A 24,389-nucleotide genomic window follows, 5' to 3' on the forward strand; every position below is an offset into this window, starting at 1 on the left:
AAATTCGATTGAATGAAGTATAGTAGAGCCAGTTAACCAACCATGGGGATTGCAAAAAAGGGGGAAAGGCTTACATTCAAATTTCAGATTGCCTAGAGGTGACTAAATAGGTCTCCCCCTCCCCGCCCCCCAGGAAAGCTTTATATAGGAGGAAGAACTTAATTCCATCATATTTTTGTTCAAAGATGGGGAGCACCTGCAATTAAATCTTCTCCTGGGCCTAGGTGAGGTTCAGAGATCTCCAATCATGAATGGTTTTTACTGCAAAGTTCAGCTGGGTGTCTGTTATTTGTATCAGAGATACAAGTTGTGAAGACATTGAATCTTTTCAAAAATCCCCAATTGGTGAACTTCCCCAAAATCAGCTATTTAATGCAGCTCTGCCAGGGTGCACTTTAACAATTCAGTCCTTTATGTTCTTTGTGTGGGGGAGAAGCTTCCTTCTTGGTAAGTGCTCAGCTTACTTTTGGCAAAGTTCAATTCATATTTTTATTTTCTCCCCCATCTTAATAACCATTATTTAATTTATCCGATGGTTGAAAATGCTAAGCAAGTCGACCCATCAGTGATGTCCTAGTCTACTCGATATCCATTTTGAAGCTAGATCTCTTTTTAGTCAAGAAACCTAAATATACTTTTAGAAGTTTAATTCAAAGGGCAAACAGTTATCTGCCATTATTTAAAGTGCAATAAACATAATATTTAATTCAGTGATATGAAGAAGCTGTTATACTTTGACAGCACTATTAAATGGCATATCTGCATTCAAAATTTTGAAGTAATTATGTTAACTGATAGCATTTATCAGTGCCTTAGCTAAAATTGGTATATTATTTATTTACTATTGGTATTTAAAATGAAGATTATGGAAGGCTGAAACACAATCTTTTGTAGTACTTTAAAAAAGTACCTAGGAATAAGCTCCTTGATTTGGTATGTGACAAGAATCAATGTAAACATGTTTGCTGTGTTTATCAAGAGAAAAAGAAGGATGCTGGAGCTCAATACAAGATCCCTCTCTATCACTAATACTAGATTTATTGAGCCCAAACTATGTGCTAGACTAAAAATTTATATGGGATTTCTGCATAGTCACACTGATGGGCTGTCTTAGGTAAAATCAACCATGACCTATTGTTTATAAAGCCATCTCATTTGCTTAAAGGGGCGGACGGTTACAGTGCAGAGTTATATATGTTGAGCTGTGTTAGAATATAGAGGCTTTTGATGTTTCAGTGACACCTGAAAATATACATGACTTTAATACTGAATTATTGCCACAGTTTCTTTCAGAAATTAAGTAGTGCAGGTATTTAATGACTGCAGCACTTCTGTTTCATTTCAGCACTACAGTGCTATACTGATTTTTAAAAAAATTTAGAAAGCATTGAAATAACAGGTGTTCATAAAACCTTTGGAAGGAATCATTTTGAATTTTTAAATAATCTTTATTTTATGAGCATTACTATTTTAATGTCATGCTTGCCAAATACAAATGTTTTTAATCAAAGCCTCTTAATTCGTGAAGTTAAATATTACATATACTTTTCTTACATATTCAATTAAAAATGAACTTTTTTCAGGATTACGGCTTTGTTAATGAAGGAATGGTAAGTTATGCATTTTTAAAATTTTATTTCCCTCTTCCTTGTCCTTTGCTCCAGTGAAATGTACCTCAGTGCTTGAAATCCCTTAAGTAACTGCACTATTTAGAGGCAGAAATGGATCTTGTTCGATTTGTATCTATGCTGTAAGCAAATGACTTGCCCAAGCACTATAAAAGCATTTACTGAAGTCTGCTCTTTAAAATTTAAAAATAGTAATCAGTTGTTGAAAAATGATTTCAGAATGTTTAAAAGATATTCCATATTCTTTATATAGATTTTTAATTGATTCACAAAAGATCCTATTCCTGCAAATTTGGGGACAAAAAACGTCTTTCAATTTAGCTAAAACTCATAGAATGATAGAAAAAAATTTTATTATGGTATTTGTCAAGTGCTTATGACGTGCCAGGCACTCTATTAAGCAGTGTACTTAGATATAAGATGATCAGGGTGGACACCATCCAAAACATTATAGATACATTCTTTGACTTCCCAAAATGCAAAATCTCCATTAATTTTTGTGGTGTCTCAAAACCCAAAGAGGTTATAAAAGCTGTTTCCAGGGCATCAAGCATCTAAATAATTTCTAAGTGTACTAAGGAGACTCCCAGAAGGCCAGAAACCTTTGTTCCATCCATTTGGAATTTTCTAATGCAACACTGGAAGCTGGAAAAAATGTGTCGATCATTGGTTTAACAATCCAAGTGGTCTGTCGTTCTTTCAGAGTTGCCTTCAACAAGACATGCTGGGCCAGGCTTTTGAAGATGCTTTTGAGGTAATGCAGCAACATTCAGATGGTGGGCTTCAGTATTCTGCAGGTAAAAATAAGGAAACCTATACTTAGCACTTTGGTATTTCAAATGGTTCTGGTCACAGTTCTCTTCTGTGGGAAAATAGGAGAACTGAGTTCCAATACCTCTGCTAATGTAGGACTGAAAAATGAATGGTAGATGCTCAATCACTGTCAGCAAACTAAAGTAGGAGAGCACTCACCTAAACTAGAAAAAAAAAGAAGCAAGAGCATTTTTGCAAAGCCATCTTTGCCACTATTACATAACAATATGGAGCAAAATAAGACCTTAAGCCATATCATCATGGCTCAGACTTATGGCTTCTACTTATGGCCCAGTATATTGTCCATAACAGCGACAACAGGATGCTTAGGGGAACAGTACAGTGGTTTGTTCTTCCTGGTTAAGAAGAGCCACTTAACATCCCTAACTTTGCTTTTAACAACCCATCTTGGACTTATCATCTATTATTTTTTCAAATCCTTCTTGAACCTCCTGGTAAGTTTGCTTGCACAACTTCCTATGATAATGGAATTCCATATACTTATCATCCATGGCATAAATACATTTTTTCTTATGTTTACCACATTTAAATTTCAGTGGGTATTTCCTGGTCTTGGGGCATTTAGTGAACAACAGTCTGTGTTTATCCTGCCTACATCATTCAGGATTTTAGATTTCAATCAATCAACTCTATTTATCGAGCACTTACTGCATGCAGAGCACAGTACTAAGTGCTTGGTAGAGTACAGAAAAAGAGAGTCGGTAGTCATGTTCCCTGCCCACAAGGAGCTTACAGTCTAGCTATTTCTCCAGGCCAACATAATTGAGCAATGAAATTCACCTCCTTCTTTCATTCCTCCTGATCAACTGCCTCAATTCTTTGACCTGGAAGCTGACTGTTTTGGTGTATGCTCTGTAGTAAAAAAAACCAAAACACTGATTCCTTGATCAAATGTAGCTACCTTTAAGTGGACAAGAAAGGGGCATTTTTGACTGAGAACTGTGGGGTATATTACTATGTGATTTTGGTAAGAAAATCACGTGGAACGTTTTGTGGAAGTCTTCCCAAGTCTTCTCAAACCTGCAGTATTTCACCAGGAGCATCCTTGATCCCTTTCTTGTGCCAGAGTCGGTCTGATTCCCACCCAGATAACATAGGCACCATTTCTGAACCACGAAACCTGGCCACAGGAATCGAGGCAGGCTGAGCTGAATGCTTAAAATAAAACACCGCGAACATATCCACATCTGGAATTATTCATACCAGGCAGGGGGCAGAGCAGTTAAAAATCTGGCTGTCTAGTATGAAACTGGACACCAGGTTGCCTTAGTCATATCTTAGCCATATTCTTAGATACAGAAGAGAGGCTGCCAGTTAATCTAGAAAAGAGTATCTAGACAGCTTAAATCTTAGCCACTGGAAAAGGAGCAGCATGGCCTAGTGGAAAGAGCATGGGCCTAGGAGTCAGAGTACCTGGGTTCTAATTCTGGCCATATTTGTTTGTATTTTTGGTTGCATATATATGCTTTACATTTAAGGATTCATTTCTGTGCATATTATCTCTCTCTGTTGTATATATTTTATTTGTATAATCTCTACATGTTCATTTTAATATTCTATTATTAATGAACTTCTAAGAGTTTTTCCTATGATTTGCTTCAACTAGAAAATTTCTAAATTATACTCTGGAGATACTTTCAATTGAGATGTCAATATTTAGAATTATGCTTTTATTTTCTGATTTCTTACCAAAATTTTGACTTCAGAACAGGCCGTTTTAGTTATATTGGAAATCTCTTCCATTGCTTGCAGTGAAAAATTTCTTTTTTTTGGTGATTGTCTCCTTTGTCATCACTATTAAGTGGATGCAAGTCCTGTACTAATAATTTGCTTGGCTATTTGTTTCACCCTTCACACTTCCTCAAAGAATTCTGTTTACATTTAACAGAAAATTTTCAAGTTCATTTTGTGCATGATTTTTTTCATTTGTCAATTAGATTATAAAAGTTACTTGACTTTCATCAACCATTATCCTCATGTCAGAGCAAATCCCAACTGCTTTGGAACCCCACTTGCAGAAGAACCAGGATATAATTGGAGAACCATAATAGTAAGTAGAATTTATCTTGTCCTCATCCCTCAGCCATTTACCAGGCAAGATTTCTATTGGTGTCCGAATTTTAGTATTTGTGACAGCTTGCCAGTTTGTTGAATGTTGGCAATTTACATCAATCAGTCAATCAATTGTGTATATTGAGTGCTTACTGTGTGCAGAGCACTGTATTAAGCATTGGGAGAGTGCAATATAACAGAGTTAGTAGACAATGTAGACAAGTAACACTTACTTTGGGCCAAGCACTGTTCTAAGAGCTGAATACACTATTCAGTCGTATTTATTGAGCGCTTACTATGTGCAAAGCACTGTACTAAGAGCTTCGGAAGTACAATTCAGCAACGGGTTCACAGTCTAGAAAACTGGACTAGACTACAGTCTACTTAGCATCTCTAGGGAAAGTGCATGTTTTTGATAGGAGTTAAAGCTTCTGCTTCTGTTAATTTCATGATGGAAAAGAGCAGAGTTGCTGGGAGAATTGTTTTGTTTAACAAAACAGGGTTTCCCTTTCCTTAAGTGTTGTTGTAAAGTCTCCCAGAAATACTTTTAAGATTCCAGTATCCATCTCCCTGAGGGCAAGGGAGACTGGTGTCCCTTCCCTTCCACCACTGGCATGGAAGTGAGCAATCCTATGTAGTATTGTTGATCTGAGCTGCCTTGGGGCTGAGCCCTAAAAGGTTAGTTTGGTTGTGTGGAGTGGGGAGAAATCAGCAAGCACATTGGAAAACAATTCTGCCACTAAAAAAGCCAGTGACTCTGTATTTTATCTACTGTGAAACTGTTGGTACAACTGGCTGGTATGGGAGAATCAGGTACACCAAACTGCGGAACTTGTGCGCCAGAAGCCAATTTGTTCATATCCTGGCTGCAAACTGAGTAAGAAAATATCCCTCCCAATTATCTGTGTTAAATAACTGGTTAAGATCAATTTACGTATTACATACAATTTTTTCTTAAATTCCTTTAGAATAGTGCTACAGACTTCTATTTTGAGGGAAACTTCCATCATAGTCCACAAAACATTTCAGAAAACCAGGTAATACATCCTGTCTCCCAGCAAAAGGGAGGAAGAGGTAAGTTAATGTACCACTATATGACCTGAATAGTTCATTAGATTTTCTCAGAGCTCTCCTTGATGAGATTGTTCATTATGTTTTCTAAGAGATTTTCATATATTCTTTCCTGTTTATGGATTAACTTCTTATTGTTTCCCTCTCCCAATACACAACTCCAAATCCTGGTCTTCTATCTAAATCGGCAAAGTATGTTTCTCTTGAGGATAATAGCATTTAACAAATGATGTTGAGAAGTTCTTTGGGGATTCTTGAATTGAATGGTGAATCATACAAGAGTGTATATTCTTTCCCAGAGACAATTTGTTCACTAGAACAGCTGCTCATTCCACATTGCCTCACTCCCCCAAAATCTACAGTGGCTACTCATCCATCTCCATGTCAAACAGAAACTCCTTACCATTGGCTTTAGGGTACTCAATCAGCTCTCCTCCTCCTACCCTACTTCTGCTGATTTCGTACTAGAATCCAATCCCCAGGCTTTGCTCCTCTAATGCCAAACTACTCTCTGTGCCCCGATCTTGTCTTTTTCATTCAATCGTCTTTATTGATCACTTACTATGTGCAGAGCACTGTACTAAGCACTTGAAATGTACAATTGGCAACAGATAGAGACAATCGCTGCCCAACAACGGGCTCACAGTCTAAACGGGGGAGACACAACAAAACAAAACAAGTAGACAGGCATCAATAGCTGTTGGGAACAGTAAACAAGCACAGAAGAATCTTCTGCCTGAAGAACTAAACAGTAGAATAATTCTCTGAATTCAAAGGAGACTGGTTACCTTTTAAGACAAAGGACAGTTTAAAATATTGGCTCCTTTGCTGCCCAAAACAGCCTTACTGACTTCAACCCAATTTTGCAAGAGGGCCTTCCTTTCAAGCAAGAATGTAGTTGACAGCCCAAATCAAACCTAGACATGCTATGTTCAGTTCTGTAAGAGTTCTTAAAAATGGGACTGGAACCATTCAAAACAGTAGTAGATTCCCAAGTGTCAAGAATCCCTATAGAGTGGATTTAGTGCAAGGGTCCAGGGGAGCATGGATAGGGATGTCACACGTCTTGTTGTGTTTCGAAAAGACCCCAAATGATTTTTTTATTGTTTTGTGGATTTGACTAGAAGCAGTGTGTCCTAGAGGATAGAGCACTGGCCTGGGAGTCAGAAGGACCTGGGTTCTAATCGCGGCTCTACCACTTAATGTTGGTATTTGTTAAGTGCTTACTATGTGCCGAGCACTGTTCTAAGCGCTGGGGTAGACACAGGGGAATCAGGTTGTCCCACGTGGGGCTCACAGCCTTAATCCCCATTTTACAGATGAGGTAACTGAGGCACCGAGAAGTGAAGTAACTTGCCCAAAGTCACACATCTGACAAGTGGCCGAGCCAGGATTCAAACCCATGACCTCTGACTCCAAAGCCTGTGCTCTTTCCACTGAGCCACGTACCACTTGTCACTGTGTGACTTGGGCAAGCCACTTAACTTCTCTGTGCCTCAGTCATCTCATCTGTAAAATGATGATTAAGACTGTGAGCCCCATGTGGGACCATGGACTGTGTCCATCCTGATTTTCTTGTATCTATCTCAGCACTTAATAGAGTACCTGGTACATAGTAAGTGCTTAACAAATACCATAAAAAAAACTAAGAGTATGGCCACCTCTGAACTTGGTGGTTCAGGGAGCAGAAAACCCCAATCTGAATATGTGTGGCTACCTCTGACCAAGACTGACTGTTAGTGATGTAACAGAGCTGGATGATGCAGTCAGGATGGTGGAGATCCACATCTTGGGGGTGGAGTGTCACCTGCCTGGAAGGCAAGAAGAGGAAGCAGAAGGAAAGCCAAGTCACCTGAATTAACTGAACTGATGTCAAATAAAATGGGAAGGAAAAAGACTGGAGGGCTTCCAGCTTCATTGTCTAAAGATCTTGACTTCTTGATTCGTGTTATACCCAGCCTTGAAGACGCTGGGATGTTTCTCTTCCCAATGCCATCCACTTCCAGCCTCCCGCCAACTGATGGTATAAGAGACAGCTCTCATTCTTTTTATGCTCCACAAACCCCTCCACCTCTAAAGGTTTAGATTTTGCCAAAACCTGCTCCTTCCCACACTGAGCCTTGACCCTGGTCTCTCTCTATCTTGGCTGTCCAATGTCTGGATCCTGACTCCCTGAAGTTGGGATGGTTCAGGATCTAAACCATCTGCTGTGTGACCTTGGGAAAGTTACTTAACTTCTCTGTGCCTCAGTTACCTCATGTGCAAAATGGGGATTAAGACTGTGAGCCCCATGTGGGACAGGGGTTGTGTCCACCCTGATTAGCTTCTACCCAAGCATTTAGGACAGTGCTTGACATACAGTAGAGTGATGTAGTGACATATCTGCTCTCCCTCCTTCTTGGACTGTGAGTCCCATGCCTGTGTCTGATCTGGTCACCTTGCAACTACCCCAGCATTTAGAACAGTGCTTGACATGTAGTAAGAGTTTAATACCATAAAAAAAACCTATCAGTTTAATTCATGGCCTTGTTTTGCCCCACTAGGTAGAAAGAAACTCCGTCTGTTTGAATATCTCTATGAATCTTTATCTGATCCTGAAATGGCAGAGTGTATCCAGTGGGTAGATCAGCCGAGGGGAGTGTTCCAGTTTGTTTCGAAAAACAAAGAGAAGCTTGCAGAGCTCTGGGGGAAGAAAAAGGGCAACCGCAAGACAATGACTTACCAGAAAATGGCCCGAGCCCTGAGGAACTATGGGAGAACTGGGGAAATCATTAAAATCCGGAGAAAGCTGACCTACCAGTTCAGTGACGTTGTCTTACAAAGACTCTCACCACCTTACTTCCTGGGGAAAGAAATTATCTACACGCCGTGTATTCCATCTGACCAAGAGTACATCAACTTAAATAACTGGACCTGCAACTATAGTTACATGAACAACAGTGACCTTGAGCTGAACCATGCAGACAACTAAATATCCTGGGCAGAAAGCGTTTCAGAAAAGCTTAAGAACTCTCCTCTCAAAGCACAGAGCTCTTTGAAGAAAAAGGAAATTCCATTTATAATGGCCCTAAATATTTAATTAATGCTATGTCCTGCAAATAATCGGCATAGAAGACTCATCGAATGATTCTGCTAAGAGACTAAGAGAATGAGAAACACTGAAAGCTGGTAGAGTTTTGAATATACTTATGCCTAGCCAAGCTTGTTCCACTATACTATCTTTGTGTTCCTTTTGCCATCGCTCTGTTTAAAGTTCAAAAAAAAATACAATATCTGTAATTGGTTTAAAAATTGATTATTTTCTTAATATCGCTTTCCCTTTGAGCACTCTGATTATAATCTTCATATCATTTAAAGCTAATGATTTCAATAAAATCACCAATGAAAGAATTAGAAAATGTGCGTTATAAAACGTTAAGCTAAAAAGTGTAAACTACAGTCAAAATATTACTGATCAATTATGAGCTCAAAGCCCCACCTATAATAGACAACCTGCCCTTCTTCTGCTCCCAGCAACTCAGGAAGTGGGCCTGTTCTCCCTCCAAACTCAGTGACATGTGACCCTCAAGCCCCAGATTCCTCTGCGGTTTGTGTGTCACAGAAGGGAGGGAGATTATGAAGAGGGGGAAATGGACTAGGGAAAGGACTCTCAGTGGCTGGCACAGTCTCAGCTCTTTCAAGTGTTCTTGCTTCCTAATAATAATAATAATGTTGGCATTTGTTAAGTGCTTACTATGTGCTGAGCACTGTTCTAAGCGCAGGAGCACTGTTATAAAGCAGGCGTAACAAAGGAGAGTGCCATCCAGTCACAGGGGTTTGTCAGTGTAGTTTAGTCACTAGATACAAAATGACCTGGGTGGCCACTACTGTTTAATCCATTTCTTCAACTTACTGTTACAAAAAACATTTTGCCCTAAGGCTCTGCTTATCACCTCTAGCACCATCATTTCTGGGTGGGGGTATGTGTACCTCTCTCAATCCATGATGTGATTGGAGTTTTAAAAATCTATAAAGTTTACCCTTAAGTTCAGTGGCATTTTTTGAGCTCACCCCAAGTTGGGTTCTTCCAGGAGTAGTGTAAAGAAGTCCCCCCCTTGGCAGTTTGGACTGAGAGCAGAGCCAGAAATTTCAACTGCTGGGTTTGAATCAGAGCATCGAGGAGAACATCTCCATCCTGTGAGCTACGATCCCGAGAGCTGGAGGGTTAGTTAGGGCACAGGATCTTCTCTCACACCCTTCACTGGTGTGATCACAGAGGTAAGTTAGGGGAAGCAGTGTGGTCTAGTGGAAAGAGCACAGGCCTGGGAATCAAGAAACCTGGGTTCTAACTCCAGCTTTGCCGCTTTCTTGCCTTGTGACCTTGGCACAAGGTCTCAGGCCCAGTTTCTTCATCTGTAAAATGGGAATTCAATACTTGTTCTTCCTCCTAATTAGACCATGAGCCCCAGGTGAGAAAGTGAGTGCATCCAGCCTGATTATCTTCTATCTATTGCAGCATTCAGTCCAGTGCCTCTCTCCAGTCCCTCCCTCCTCCAGCTCCTTCTTTGAATCTCCCACCTTTCCCAGTAGTACCTCAGGAGGAAATCTGCCTCTTCTCAAAACCTATCCCCTCCTCCTTCACCTCTGACTCAAACCCCTTAGATCTTATCAAAATGCTTGCTTCCTCCTTTCCTCCCTCTCTGACTACCATCTTCTATGGTTCACTCTCCAATGGCTTCTTCTCCACTGTTTTCAAACATGCCCATGTAACCACTTACTTTTGTTTCCCCCTACTCTCCTCTTCCTCTCTTATCATTGCTTCCCTTGCTTCCTTGTCCGTAGATGAAAGGCCCCTTTCCCATCACAGTGGTCAAGAAAGAGATACTAATGGGTTCCACTGTGAACCTTTTGGAAAATGGGATAAAACTCTTGAAATCATGAACATCACAGCTAAAATGAGCTATCTGGCCACTGTACTAGTGAAGATGGGGAAGAAGCAGCCTTGGCTGACTCTTTCTCCCTGTTTTCTTTCCTTTTCCTGCTTCTCCCCAGCTGCCATCCAGGTCACACAGGTTCTAATATGAGTCACAGGCTGCATACCACAGATTTGCACTAGGAGTTTCTAGAAATTTGGCTGTGGGAGATTGTAGTAGGGTGAAGAACCCTGTCCCTTTAAGGTCCCTAATTATCCTTAGCTGTGCCTGTGAGTGAATTTAAGGCTAAAAGACAGCAGCTGGGGTGGAGAGTTTTGTTTCAAGGCAGTAGGGAGATTTTCTTTTGATCAGGCTGAAGAGTCTCCTCACCTCCTGAAGAGAAGTCTTCTCCTCTTCACCAACTGGAAAGCCAAAAGTAAGAAGCCTGGGCCTTTGAGAAGGTATTGCTACCCTAGATATATGTCTGTGTGTGGTTTTTTTAAAATATGGTATTTAAGTTCTCGGTGCCAGGCACTGTTCTGAGTGCTGGAGTAGATACAAAGTAGTCAGGTTGGTGAGAGTCCATGTCCCACATGGGGTTTATAGTCTTAATCTCTACAGATGAGGTAGCTGATGTACAGAAACTTGCCCTCAGCAGAAAAGTGGTAGAGCTGGGATTAGAGCTCAGATCCTTCTGACTCCCAGGCCTATGTTCCAGCCAATAGCCCATACTGCTTTGTATTCTGTGGTGGAGAATATGACAGGCCTTTTCTCCACAAGGCCAGCTATAACTATGTCCTTGCTAAAGGCAAGGGGCACCAGGTAGGAGTCTTTCTCTGGGTTTCTACCTAGGCCTTTTTGGGCCTTCTTTAGAATGAACAATACCAATGCTTCTATTTCACCAAGATTATGAAGTGGGGGAAATGCACTAGGGATAGGGCTCTCAGTGGCTGCCACAGTCTCAGCTCTTTCAAGTGTCCTTGCTTCCTGAATAAAGCAGGTGTAAACAAAAGAGAGTGCCAACCAGTCACAGGGGTTTGTCAGTGTAGTTTAGTCACTAGATACAAAATGATCTGGGTGGCCACCACCTTTTAATCTGTTTCTTCAGCTTGCTGTTACAAAAAACATTTTGCCCTAAGGCTCTGGTTACCCCCTCTAGCAGTGTCATTTCTGGGTGTGGGTATATGTAGTTCTATCAATCCATGATGTGATTTGAGTTTAAAAAAAATCTATAAAGTTTACCCTAAACTGCAGATTTGAATGCCACTGCAGCAGTTTTCACAGTTAACGTTATGTCCTTGAGAATAAGGACTTCTTGAATTCAACATGCAAATTAGCAGAGTTGGCATACTCTCAACAAGACTGCAGCAGTGGCAATTTGTCATCCAAAAGGTTGGTGGGGGGGGGGGAACTCTACGGCTTCCAGACAACAGAGTCATCTTCAAGCCATAGACAAACTCGGCAAATGGGATCGGTTGAGAGTCAGGGTTGTTAACTGTCTGTCGACCCACAGGCGTGCCTGCCATGTCAGTAATATCTGTTGCTGAAAGCACTGGAGAAGCTGTGCCTCTCTCCACAGCTAACACTGAAAGGGCTGTAAATTCATAGACGCCTGTAGAAATGAGCAAAAATGGCCATATCTTTAAAGCCTGTAAAAATACGAGCACATTTAGATCAGTGGTACCCAAACAAGGAGCAACCGAAGATCTTCCAGCAGCTTGGCCTAGTAGGGGCCTGGGAATCAAAAGAACTAGGGTTTTAATCCTGGTTCTGCCACTTGTCTGCTGTGTGACCTGGGCAAGTCACTTAACTTCTCTTTGCCTCAGTTACCTCATCTGTAAAATGGGGATTAAGACTGTGAACCCCATGTGGAACAGGGTCAGCCCAACCTGATTAACTTGTATCTAGCCCGGCGCTTAGAACAGTGCTTGTCACGTAGTAAGCATTTAACAAATACCATTATTATTATTCCAGGGTTGAGCCGCTGCCAGAAAATATCAATGACCAAAATATCCACTGATTTAATCCAGTCCAATGTATGAAATCTTTATCAACCTAGTAAGGTGCATGCACTCAGCACTAATGCTCTAGCTTTATTAGAATTTGATTTTTGCCATTTTTCATGAAACCATCTTGTGACCTTTTTTGTTTTGTTTTTCAGCAACTTGTTGTGAATATAACATGGAGTCTTAAAACTGTATCCATGCTCATCTATGGCAACAGCAGTTTAGAGGGGCTACTACTTAGAGCAGTTTGAATCTGTGGATGTTGGGCAGGGATTGTCTCTGTAGCCGAAGTGTACACTCCAAGCGCTTAGTACAGTGTTCTGTACACAGTAAGCGCTCAAATACGTTTGAATGGTGGCAGTGATTTAAAGAGATACATGGCTGTCGGCAGTTTGGAGCAGCACATATTTATCCCTTTCTCAGCCGCTTCATTGGAAAGGAGATCACTGGTATCTTTGGAACTGTAAATCTTAGAATTTCTAAGCATCAAAAAAATGAGTTTTGCAAAGCTGAAGATAGTCTTTTTTTTTTAATGGGAAGGCTAGTGGTATTAGTAATAATAGCAAACACTGTGTTCAGTACACTGTATTAAGCAAAGGGAAAGAAAATTTTGGTATCTTCAGTGAAAGCTTGCTATGCAAATACTTTGGTAACTATATCTTTCAGTAATTTTTCTTTGCCTCATTACCTAGGAAAAAAGAATTAGCTTAAAAAATAGATTTTAAACATGTCAAAATGAGAATTTGACAATTTTTTCAGGTTGCATTGTTAACTTACAACTCAGAATTTTGGTGATTTAAAAAAAAAATTTAGGTCTGAATTAACCTCATTCCTTAAGTGGGCAATTTGATGGATAGCAATTAATGAAATCTTTTGTATAAAACTGCAAAGTCTTTTGGCTACTGGGGGGAATGTGTGAAAAGAAAAATGAGTTATTACCAAGAAAGAAATCCACTGAGGATAAAATACTTGAATTTCAGTCCTTAACTGGAAGTTTAGGACTCTGGAATTTAGTAGTACTATTCTTTGAACTTACGTAGAGAAATAATATGGCCTAGGGGAGAGAGCACAATAGTTAGGGGACAGAGGTTCTAATCCCTATTCTGCTACTTGCTTCCTGTGTGACCTTAAGCAAGTCACTTAACACATCTGTGCTTCAGCTGCTTCATCTGTAAAATGGGGATTAAATGCCTGTTCTCCTTGTCCCCTAGTCTGTGAACTGTGTCCTACATGGAGTTAGTTCACAAGGACTGTGATCTGGTTATCTTCTATTTACCCTAGCATTCAGTACAGTGTTTGCCACAAAGTAATAAATATCATTATTATTAGGGCCCTATTCTAGATCTATGGCTAAATAAATAACAATTTGGCAAAGGTGGGCTTGTTTGTATTTTAAACACAGTGACTCCATTATATGCCAAGAGGAAGTGCTACCAATTTGAATTTTTAACTGATATTAAAATCCTTTTTGATCACAAAAATCCATATCATTCCCTTATTCACTGATAGCTTTATTTAAACTTGAAATATTTTTGCTCCTTTCAGACACTAGCACTATCATTATAAGAGGAAATGAAATTAAATCAGTGAAGCACTAGCCCATGCAATGAAAATTAGGCTGAGGTAAAGACTTCAGGTTGACAGTGACTATAAGGGTTCTTTTGCTCTCTTGACATAAAGGAGTCTTTAAAGGTGTTCAGCATATCTCTAAAATGGCTCTTTAAAGTATTTTGCCAACTCAGAAACATGTCTATGCTGCTTATTTGAAAAGCATTTATATTTAGGGAATACATAATAGGGGATAATGAGACCTGAAATATTTCTGAGGCAAGGATGACCAATCACTTTTCCTGAAAAGCAGAAGAAATATGTCAATTTTTATATATTACATGACTAGCTTTTACAACTCATTTCATTCAGATTGAGGCCGGAAGCCTTTTTTAAAAAAATAACTCAAAGCCAAATGTTTTTAAATGAGGCATTTTCTTTGCCTAGCTTAATCAGGAGATAATTGCTTGAGTTCTGGTGCACAAAATAAGTGAAGAAGTTAGTAACACTGAGTGCATTTTTCAACCAGAAAATTTAATAAACAATATGCTGTGCTTTGAGCAAGACAGCAGAGATTTCATCTACCTAATATACTGTACTCTCCCAATCAAAAGGTATTTATTTAAGTGCTTACAGTGTGGAGCACTGTACTAAGTGCAGAAAATACAATGACCAAGTGCTTATTGGGGTACTCTGTGTACAGTAGGGTTCGATAAATACCACTGATTAACTTGCCTGTTTTTAGGAGGAAAGCTAAAGAGCAGAAGAAATGCCACTCATGATGTATTAATGCAAAAACAAATAATAGTGAGAGATGCACATGACTCACAGATTTCAATTTCTGCACTTTTTAGGGAAGCATTTCCCAAGCTAAAAATGGAAGTTTCATATCCTTTCAAAATATATTTTTTTAAATTTTGTATTCCCAATGCCAACTGACATGGGCTTGAGTTCAAACCAACCACACTCATAAAGGTCCTCTGGCTCTTAATCTGAGCATACTCAGCATAAATCAAAACTTTACAGACACTTCCTTCACTGTCAAGTGAAAGTGACACAGTGCCATCTAGAGCTTTGCTTATGCCAACCCAAACTTTGACAACTTGCTCACTTTCCCATTTACCAGTGCCATTCCAGTATATTCAAATCACATATAATGTAATTGCCTCGGCAAGCTAATTTGATAAGGAAAACAGGCCTATCTGGTGGGAAGGTGAAAAATAGCACTTCATCCTACCGATCCTCGCCTCAAGTAGCTATCTCCCATCTACTACACCAGCAGCTCACAGAAAATGTGGTGTACTAAATCAGAGTGGAAGAAACCATTATGGTCACCTCCAAACTATTTCAGGGAATTGGAGCATGTGTGTGTGTGTCTACCATCTTCAATTGTTTATTTTCCAAAATGGCTTCTTCCCCATTTCTTTCAAGCATGTACATGTATCCTCTATCCCAAGAAAACCTTCCCTCTCCCTCTGCTACCCTGCAGTTATCAAGAAGCAGCTTGGCTCAGTGGAAAGAGCACGGGTTTAGGAGTCAGAGGTGATGGGTTCCAATCCTGGCTCTGCCATCTGACAGCTGTGTGACTTTGAGCAAGTCAATTTACTTCTCTGGGCCTCAGTTACCTCATCTGTAAAATGGGGATTAAGACGTGAGCCTCACGTGGGACAGCCTATCTATCCCAGGGCTTAGCACAGTGCTCGGCACATAGTAAGCACTTAAATACCACTATTATTATTATTATTATTATTACTCCATCCCTCTCCTACTATTCCTCTCCAAACTGCCTGAGTGAGTTGTCTAAACACGCTGCCTCTACTTCTCCACCATCTCCCTCCTCCCCTGCTTGTAATCTGGCTTCCTCCCCATCCACTTTCTGGAAGTGGCCCTCTAAAAGTTCCCTAATGATTTCCTCTTGTTAAATCCACCACTACTCCATCCTAATCCTCCTTGACATTTCTGCTGCTTTTGACACTGGATACCATTCCCTTCTCCCAGAAAAATTATTCCATATTGGCTACACCTGGTTCTTCTATCTCCTTGACTGTCCCTCAGGCTCTTTGAGGGCTCCTCCTCTGCTTCCCTTCTAATTAGGGGCCGAGCTAAGTGCTCCAAGATTTAGTTCTGGATATGTTCTATTCTCCATCTACACTCACTTGGAGAACTTTTTCACTCCCACTGCTTCTACTATCTCTCTGCATATGATTCCCAAATCTACCTCTCCAGCCCTGAGTTCTCTCCTTCTCTGCAGTCTTGAATTTCCTCCTGCCTTCAGGACATCTCTACTTGGATATTCTGCTAACACCTTAGACTAAACTTATCCAAAATCAAACTCCTCATCTTTCCACCCAAACCTTGTCCTCCTCCTGATTTTTTTCCCCCCATCACTGTAGACACCACCACCATCCTCTCTGTCTCAGAAGCCCAGAAACTTGGCATTATCCTTGACTTATCTCTCTCATTCAACCTACAACTTCACCGTAATTAAATCCCGTTGGTCTTACCCTCAAAACATTGCTAAAATACACCCTTTCCTCTCTAACCTATCACTTTGATCTAAACACTGATTCTACACAGCATCTTTTCCACTCCAGTCCATACTTCACTCTACCTGAGGCCCTCTTCAAAACTGTGGTACTCTTGAAGAAAAAGATTTAACCAATCACCTTGTTAAGTATACAATAATAGATTCAAAAATTTGGACTCATGGGTCAAATTCTGTGCCATAGTAATTCAGGGAAATTCAGCCCAGACAACATGTACTCTTTTGATTCGTTGGAAGGCCAGGAAGAATGATTTGAGAATATGCAAAGTGGGAAAGATCACTTCTCCTCACCCCTTCCTTCCACCTGTCTTGTTCCCTAGTCTTCACAGCTAATAATAATGTTAATAATGATAAAAATAGTTTTCCCATGTTGGCTAGCCATCTGACCTGTGAAAACTTAGCCTGACAACAGGAAGTGAGTAGTACAAGAAAGATGGGTAGCCAGTAAAAAAAAAAAGGCTTCCTATAACTGGGTATGCTTTGCTTGGGGATATTTTAAAGCTTGACTATATTAGAGGTTTCACTTTGTTGACTAATCTTATTGTCTTTGGGGCCTTTTGTCCTTTTATTTTCAAAATGGCTAAATTCTGTGTTTAAAGTTTTGCAACCACACCTTATGCAACTAAAAGGCTACCATTTAATCTGATTTTTTTTTAATAATATTTGTGAAGCACTCTGTATGTGCCAGGCACTGTACTAACTGCTAGGGTAGATACAAATTTTTCAGGTTGGGCACAGTCCATATCCCATGTGGGGCTTACAGCCTTAATCCCCATTTTACAGTAAGGTAACCAAAGCATAGAATTTAAGTGACTTGGCCAAGATCACACTGCAAATGAGCAGTGGAGCTGATATAAAAGTCCAGATCCTCTGACTTAGGCCTGGACTCTTTCACTAGGCCAGGCTGCTTCCCCATACTACCTGAAAAATTATGCAGTACATTGGAAGGGATGTGAAAATCTAAATTATTATAATTCTTGTTTTATATTTAGTCAGCTCATCATAGAATGCATACTGTAACTTCTATATAAGGTTGGTCTACAGAATCTAAACTTGGTCTGCCACAAGCAATTAATACACATACTTTAGAGCTGCATCCTTTATTAATGGAAATCCTATAGCATTCCTGCATTTCTTGTAAGATGAATTCTTCTACCTTAAATTCTAGGATCCCTCTTCCTACTACAAATGTGCAAAATTTCATTTTTATTGATGGAATTGTGAAGTCACCATAACGTGCAAAACTTAAATCTAAAGTTTCATTTTATGGGTGAAGGTAATAGAGTTCCTCTTTATTTCTTAGAATCATACAGACCTGTGCAAACATCTTATGTCTCCATAAAAAAAACCTAATGATCTTGTACTACCCTTACATTAGTACGGTGCTTGGCACATGATGAGTGTTTAATAAATACCATGATCATTCAGTTGTACTTATTGAGCATCTCTGGTTTGCGGAGCACTGTACTAAGCACTTATACAATATAACAATAAGCAGACACATTCCCTGCCCACAGCGAGATTACTTGAGTAGGAATGGAATGCTAAAAGCAGGCGGCCTTTGGTGGGATGTTTCCAGAGGCGGATGAGGAAATGAGGCATTTCAAATCACAACAGCAGTGATGACACTCTGGCTCACCCCACAGCGTGGTGAGGAATAAGGGGCCAAGGTAATCCCGGCATGCTTCTGGGCTTGGCTTGGGGCTGTGTCCTAAAGGAGTACAGGTGGGCTATGCCCACTGGCTGCTTTTCAGTCCCCTGTAAAGTCAGGTCACTTCTCCTGATCACACCCACCAGTCAGTGGTGGCTCAATCAGTCAATCAGGCCCTGTGCCACTGCTCTAAAATGCCTGGGCCAGGCAGCTCAGCTTGGCACCAAAGAAACAAATCATTCAAATCTGAATGAGCCATCTGGCACTTATTTTACTGGTGCCCTTTTCCAAATCCTTTCACTTTACTTCCCCCTCCTGCTTGTGAGGTATTCTTCTATTTTAGAGATAAGGAAATTGAGGCCCAAGTGATAAAGGAGTTACCCAGGAAAACAAAGGGAGTTTGTGGCAGGCTACGGAATCCAAATGCAATATTATGTCTACTGCACTGAGTAATCACAAGCGGCAAACTTGCCTTCTGCCCCTTAAAAGTGAGGAGGGTGATAGTACTGTTCACAAATTGGTAAGAAGAGTCTTAATGTCACCCAGCTTTTAGGGAGGGTAATATTGATGTCACATGACTTTTTTTTTTTCTCCCTCCCCCTAAGCAGCTGCTTTTGTGCCAGTTTGGCCCTAGGTCAGTAGTGAAATAAGCTTCCATGGTAGACATCATGCTTTGAAATTGAACCTACTTTTCTATTCGCAGTCTGGCCAACCTGGAAGCAATTAAAGTTTGAATACATAGGCCTTGGGACCAGGCAGCACTTCAGGTTACTCTGCCAAGATTCCTCTGGCTGGATCATGTGTACGTAGATTTTGGAGTAACATTTTCGCATCTGCCCTTTTCTATTTATAAAGTAGTAAGTGGTTAGTTCTTAGCCTCTTTGGGTCTCAATATATCCATCTGTAAAATGCTGTCTACTTTTGTTAGTTGGAAGCTTATTTAGACATGTTTATAGAAGGTGAGGGGGCAATACAAACTCTGAGATTATCTCAATATATAAAAAAAGGATCTCAGAATTCCACGATGCCCCTGGCATTCCAGAAACTCCATGATGATCTGGCACATTGCCTAGTAACACCATATGCACCAGCCACTTCACCCTCTCTCCACCACCTTTACCTGTCCACCTTCCCCAACCCACCCCCATCTTTCCTCTCATCTGCTGTACATTGGGCAAGTCACTTAGCTTCTCTATGCCTCAGTTTCCTCATCTTCAAAATGGGGATTCAATACCTGTTTTCCTATTTCAGACTGTGAGCCCTATGTGGGACCTGATAATCTTGTATATACCCCAGTACTTGGCACGTAGCATTTAACAAACACCACACTTATTATTCCCTTCCCCATATTGAGTTTTTCAACCACTCACTCCCCGAATAACAGCACTTCAGTTTCCAGCTACAAACTCGTGCTGGATGGCAGCATAAAAATTACACACTTACTTTGGATAACCCATTTTTTGGATCTAAAGTAATCTAAACTCCCATTAAATCCCAGTATCCATTCTGAGAAAGCAAGAGTTGGGTCTCATTGGATTTAATTGTTTTTATTTGATTTGCTGCTGTTAATGCTTCCAGTAAAATACAGTTAGCAGTTCTGGCTGCATGAGTCACTTAAGAATTGCAAGGCCTAACCCTGCTCCCTTCATTGTGATTTTGTGCAACTCAACTTCTTTGGGCTTCAGTTCCCTTCTTCATAAAATAAGACTAAATAGCCTTAAATGCTACCTGGGTATTTATTATCAGTCACATTGCTTACTTAGGGTGCAGAACACTGTACTAAGCACTTGGGAGAGTACAATATTAAAGAGTTGGTAGACATGTTCCCTGCCCCCAGTGAGTATGTTTACTATTTTCTGGCTGCTGTGATGAGCTAAATGCTGATATTTTTCAGTGAATAAATTTTAAAACTGGGAGGGGAGGATTCTTAAAGCAGTATCCTCACCAAATGCCAGACATCAGAAAAAACAAATGAATTCTGCACTGCTATATATTTAGGCAACCATTTTGTTTATCGTCTGCAGTGCACAGTCTGGGTTGGCTCTGATAGCCAAACTCAGTCCAAAGCAGTCTGATCTCTTACCTTACAGCTTCAATTCCTTCTAAAATTCTTTGTCCCTCAGTAATACTTCTGCCACCCTTGCCTAATACTCCTCCTGGCTCTAACCAAAGCTTCAACAAACCTTTCTTTGGAACAACTTTTCTTGGATTTACCCCAAGCAATGACTTAAATTGTAGGACATTTTATGGTTGGGGTGGGGCTGGGGGGCCCTTCTGCACTAATTCTCTGCCAAAGTGGCAGTATAAACTTTTACCAGGACTTTTTCAGAGAGTAATGATAATAACTTTAATTGGAATTTCTGTTTTACAAATTGCTCTCATGTTCCCCTTATTTTATCCCCATTCATTTATTCTATTGTATTTACAGAGAAGCAGGATGGAGTAAGTGGATAGAGCACGAGCCTGGAAGGCAGAAGGTCATGGCTTCTAATCCTGACTCCACCACTTTTCTGCTCTGTGGCCTTGGGCATGTCACTTCACTTCTCTGGGCCTCAGTTACCTCATCTGTAAAATGGGGATTGAGAGTGTGAGTCCCACATGGTATAGGGACTGTGTCCAACTTGATTTGCTTGTATCCACCCCGGCACTTAGTACAGTGCTTGGCACATAGCGCTTCACAACTGCCATCATCAACATTTGAGTATTTACTGTGTGCCGAGCCTCAACATAGCCATGTGAGTTAGGAAGGGGTTAAGTATTTTTTTTAAGTGCCATCGAGTCATTTCTGATTCATAGCGATTCCACTGATATACCTTCTCCAGAATGTCCTGCCTGTCCTCTGCTATAAACCAAAACCTTCCTAATGGTTCTTCTGTTATCACTGTTATGGTTTCTAACCATCTAGCTGTTGCTCTGCATCTTCCACATTTTCCCTGGACTTTTCCTAGCATTAGTGTCTTCTCCAGAGAATTAGTCCCTTCTGATTATGTGTCCAAAATATGCTAAATTCCAAAGACCACTTTGGTTTAATTTGCTCAAAAATCCATTTGTCTTTTGGGCAGTCCAAGGTATTCACAGAAGGCTTACAATGGGGAAAACAGCAGAAGTGCTAACTGCTGAAGATGCATTTGATTGCATTATTGGGAGAGCTTGGATACACCTGAGTGTCCTTCATCCAGTTGTAAGGGTTGATTTGCATTCCACTAGTGAGCCATTTCTTTTGATTGGTTCCTACAGATAGAATCCCATTCTTTTGGAACATCTGCCAATCATTCAATACAGTCTGATGTGGATTTGGGTTGCTGGGGCAGAGAATCTAGGCAATTTCCCCACAAGCCTCCCAATGCTGTGTCCTGGCTCCTTGGGGGAATCCGAAACTGGGTCTCCTTAACTCATTGCTTGACCTTTCTAAAATCCATAGAACGCAGTCTTTGGAGTACAGTTTTGGAGCACCTGCTCCTTAAATCTTAGTGATTAAAGAGATGCATATCTTTAAACTCTTGCTTCCCTTATCTATAACTTATTTTAGTGTCTGTCTTCCCCAAACTCCTTGAGGGCAGGGATCATGTCTTTTAACTCTTTTGTATGCTCTCAAGTGCTTATTAAAGTGCTTTGTGCAAAGTAAGTGCTCAAGAAGTATTACTGATTGAAACCCTCTGGGAGGTTCTAGGTAATACTGTCAGCTATGTGACTTAGGGCAAGTCGCTTAACTTCTCAGTGTCTGTTATCTCATCTGTAAAATAGGGATTAAGACTGTGAGCCCCATGTGGGACAACCTGATTACCTTGTATCTTCCCCAGTGCTTAGAACAGTGCTTGGCCCATAGTAAGTGCTTAACAAATACTATCATCATCATGTTCTATTTCTACCCAGGAAAGATAAGAGTGCAGTAAGAAAAACTCCTTATCATCAGCTATAAAGTCCTCAATCTCTGTCTCCCTTCCTACTTTGCTTTGCTAATCTGTACACCTAGCCCACAACCTTCATTCACTTCTCTAAAGCTAACTAGTCACTGTACTTCACTCTCATCCATCTCACCTCTGACACTGCATGTGTCCTCTCTCTCTGGTCTGGAACCTCCCTCCACTTCATATCCAACAGATGACTCACCCCATATTCAAAGCTTTACCGAAATCTTTCAAGAGGTCCTTCCTGATTAACCCCTATTTCCCCTCCCTGTTCACCACCTCTGTGTCACGTAAGCAACTGGGTGTGTTCCCCTTAAGAACTTCGATACTTTCCCACTTCCCCTCTCTGTAATTCATTTTCATGTTGTTTACCCTCTTAGATTGTAAACTCCTTGTGGGTAGGGGTCTTGTCTACCAACTCTAATGTACAGTGCTCAATAAATACCATTTATTGAATAGCAGGTATGATAATCAGTGGGGGAAAGTAATCAATCAATGGTATTTGAGTGCTTTGTATGTCAGTATTGAGTGCTTAATACAGTAAGTGCTTAATAAATATGATTGAATTTAACAATCTTTTGCCCTCTGTTCTGTACATTGCTGATCTCCAAATATTTGTTCCACATATCCTCAGACCCTCAAGTCACCTCATTGCTTTTCTTTTGCAAAAGCAAGCTGTGGCAGTGGAAAATAGAAGCACGACGTGATGGTGCCCGTGAAGTAATCCCTATCAGATCGCATCACCATTTGCCATAGTTTTTTCCATAGAGAAACGTTACGTGAATGGGTTCCGAAAATAACGTCCACTCCCTTTAGAGTGCCAACGTCTCACTTGTGATATCTATCCCTCCCAAAATTGTTATATGAATCCTCTGCACTACTTCTTAGTCGTGGAATGTGCTCTCTCGTCTCCATGTCGCACCCAAACTTAGCCTTTGGAGTAGCGAGAGTGTGACCCAAGCGATTCTGTGACTGGGGCTACGATGGCACAGTTTCTGCCCATGACAGTAGATATCTGTGCAGCCATACTGTTTGTTCCAAGACTGGTGTAAAAGGGCAGATGCCCAAGATGCTTGGACAGGGGGACACTGAAGCAGGAAAGATGTCCAATTTCTTGACAGTCTCAATTTTGATTTGTACCCCCTCAAGATGTTGGATGGTGTAAGTCATCGCACTATATTAAATTATGTGAAAACGTTCATTCAATTGTAATAATGTTGGTATTAAGTGCTTATTATGTGCAGAGCACTGTTCTAAGCGCTGGGGTAGATACAAGGTAATCAGGCTGTCTCACGTGGGGCTCACAGTTTTAATCCCCATTTTACAGATGAGGTAACGGGCACAGAGAAGTGAAGTGACTTGCCCACAGTCACACAGCTGACAAGTGGCGGAGCGACATTCGAACCCATGACCTCTCACTCCTAAGCCCGTGCTCTTTCCACTGAGCCACGCTGCTTCTCTTGTAGTGAGTGCTAACTGCAGAGCACTGTACAAACTGCTTGGGAGAGTAAAATACAACAATAAATGGACACTTCTGCTGCATTTGAGTCTTACAGTCTAGAGATGTTACATAAAATATGAATGCATGTATAATATATAAAAATGATATATTAATGCCTGTCTCCCCGTAGACTGTGGGCTTTTTGTGGGCAGGGAATGTCTACCAACCCTGTTTTACTGGACTCTCTCAAGCACTTAAAGTGCTCTGTACACATGTAAGCACTCAATAAATATCAGTAATTATGAGGATTTTCATTAGGCATGCTGTAACTCTTACTTTGTGAAGACGCTAGCTTTAATTTTCTTAGCATCCCAGAAATGTAAACGTTTTACAGACCACAGCAAATATTAAGTAGGGTGACATTTCAGAGTGTCTCACATTGAAACCACTGCTGTGTGAGCAAATAAACTCATCCATTATGGAGGAAGCCAACATGCTGGAGACGGACTCTTGCCACTAGTAGTTTGAACTGAAAGATTTTTAGCAGGAGTGTACTGGCTGATTTAAGTTTGACTTGTCTCTTAGTCTAAACTTTAAAAGACCGAGGCCAACACCAGGAAGGACAATGGATGCAGTGCATAGGGACTATTTTCTTATTTTATTTATTTATTTTTTGCTATCCACCCAGCATCCCAAGCCAGAATTTCACGTCCTAAAATCAGGATAGACCTGGTTAGAGTTACCGCTTCTTCAGAGTCATTGGGTTTCATCACTCCAACTTTAGTTCCCAGGATGCCTCTTAAAAATTTTCAT

General features: G+C 40.6%; 1 protein-coding gene across 1 annotated transcript; it reads left to right on the plus strand.

Moving 5' to 3' along the window:
* Positions 1 to 386: 386 nt before the first annotated feature.
* SPIC (Spi-C transcription factor) lies at positions 387 to 8,975 on the plus strand. The gene is made up of 6 exons (XM_001506652.3): positions 387 to 447; positions 1,584 to 1,610; positions 2,332 to 2,425; positions 4,400 to 4,512; positions 5,483 to 5,588; positions 8,129 to 8,975. Exons 2-6 carry the CDS (start codon positions 1,608 to 1,610, stop codon positions 8,554 to 8,556), a joined length of 744 nt encoding a protein of 247 aa, XP_001506702.2. The 5' UTR covers positions 387 to 447; positions 1,584 to 1,607; the 3' UTR covers positions 8,557 to 8,975.
* The last annotated feature ends 15,414 nt before the right edge of the window (positions 8,976 to 24,389 follow it).

This window comes from Ornithorhynchus anatinus, chromosome 14, assembly GCF_004115215.2.
Source record: "Ornithorhynchus anatinus isolate Pmale09 chromosome 14, mOrnAna1.pri.v4, whole genome shotgun sequence".
Classification (NCBI taxonomy): domain Eukaryota; kingdom Metazoa; phylum Chordata; class Mammalia; order Monotremata; family Ornithorhynchidae; genus Ornithorhynchus; species Ornithorhynchus anatinus.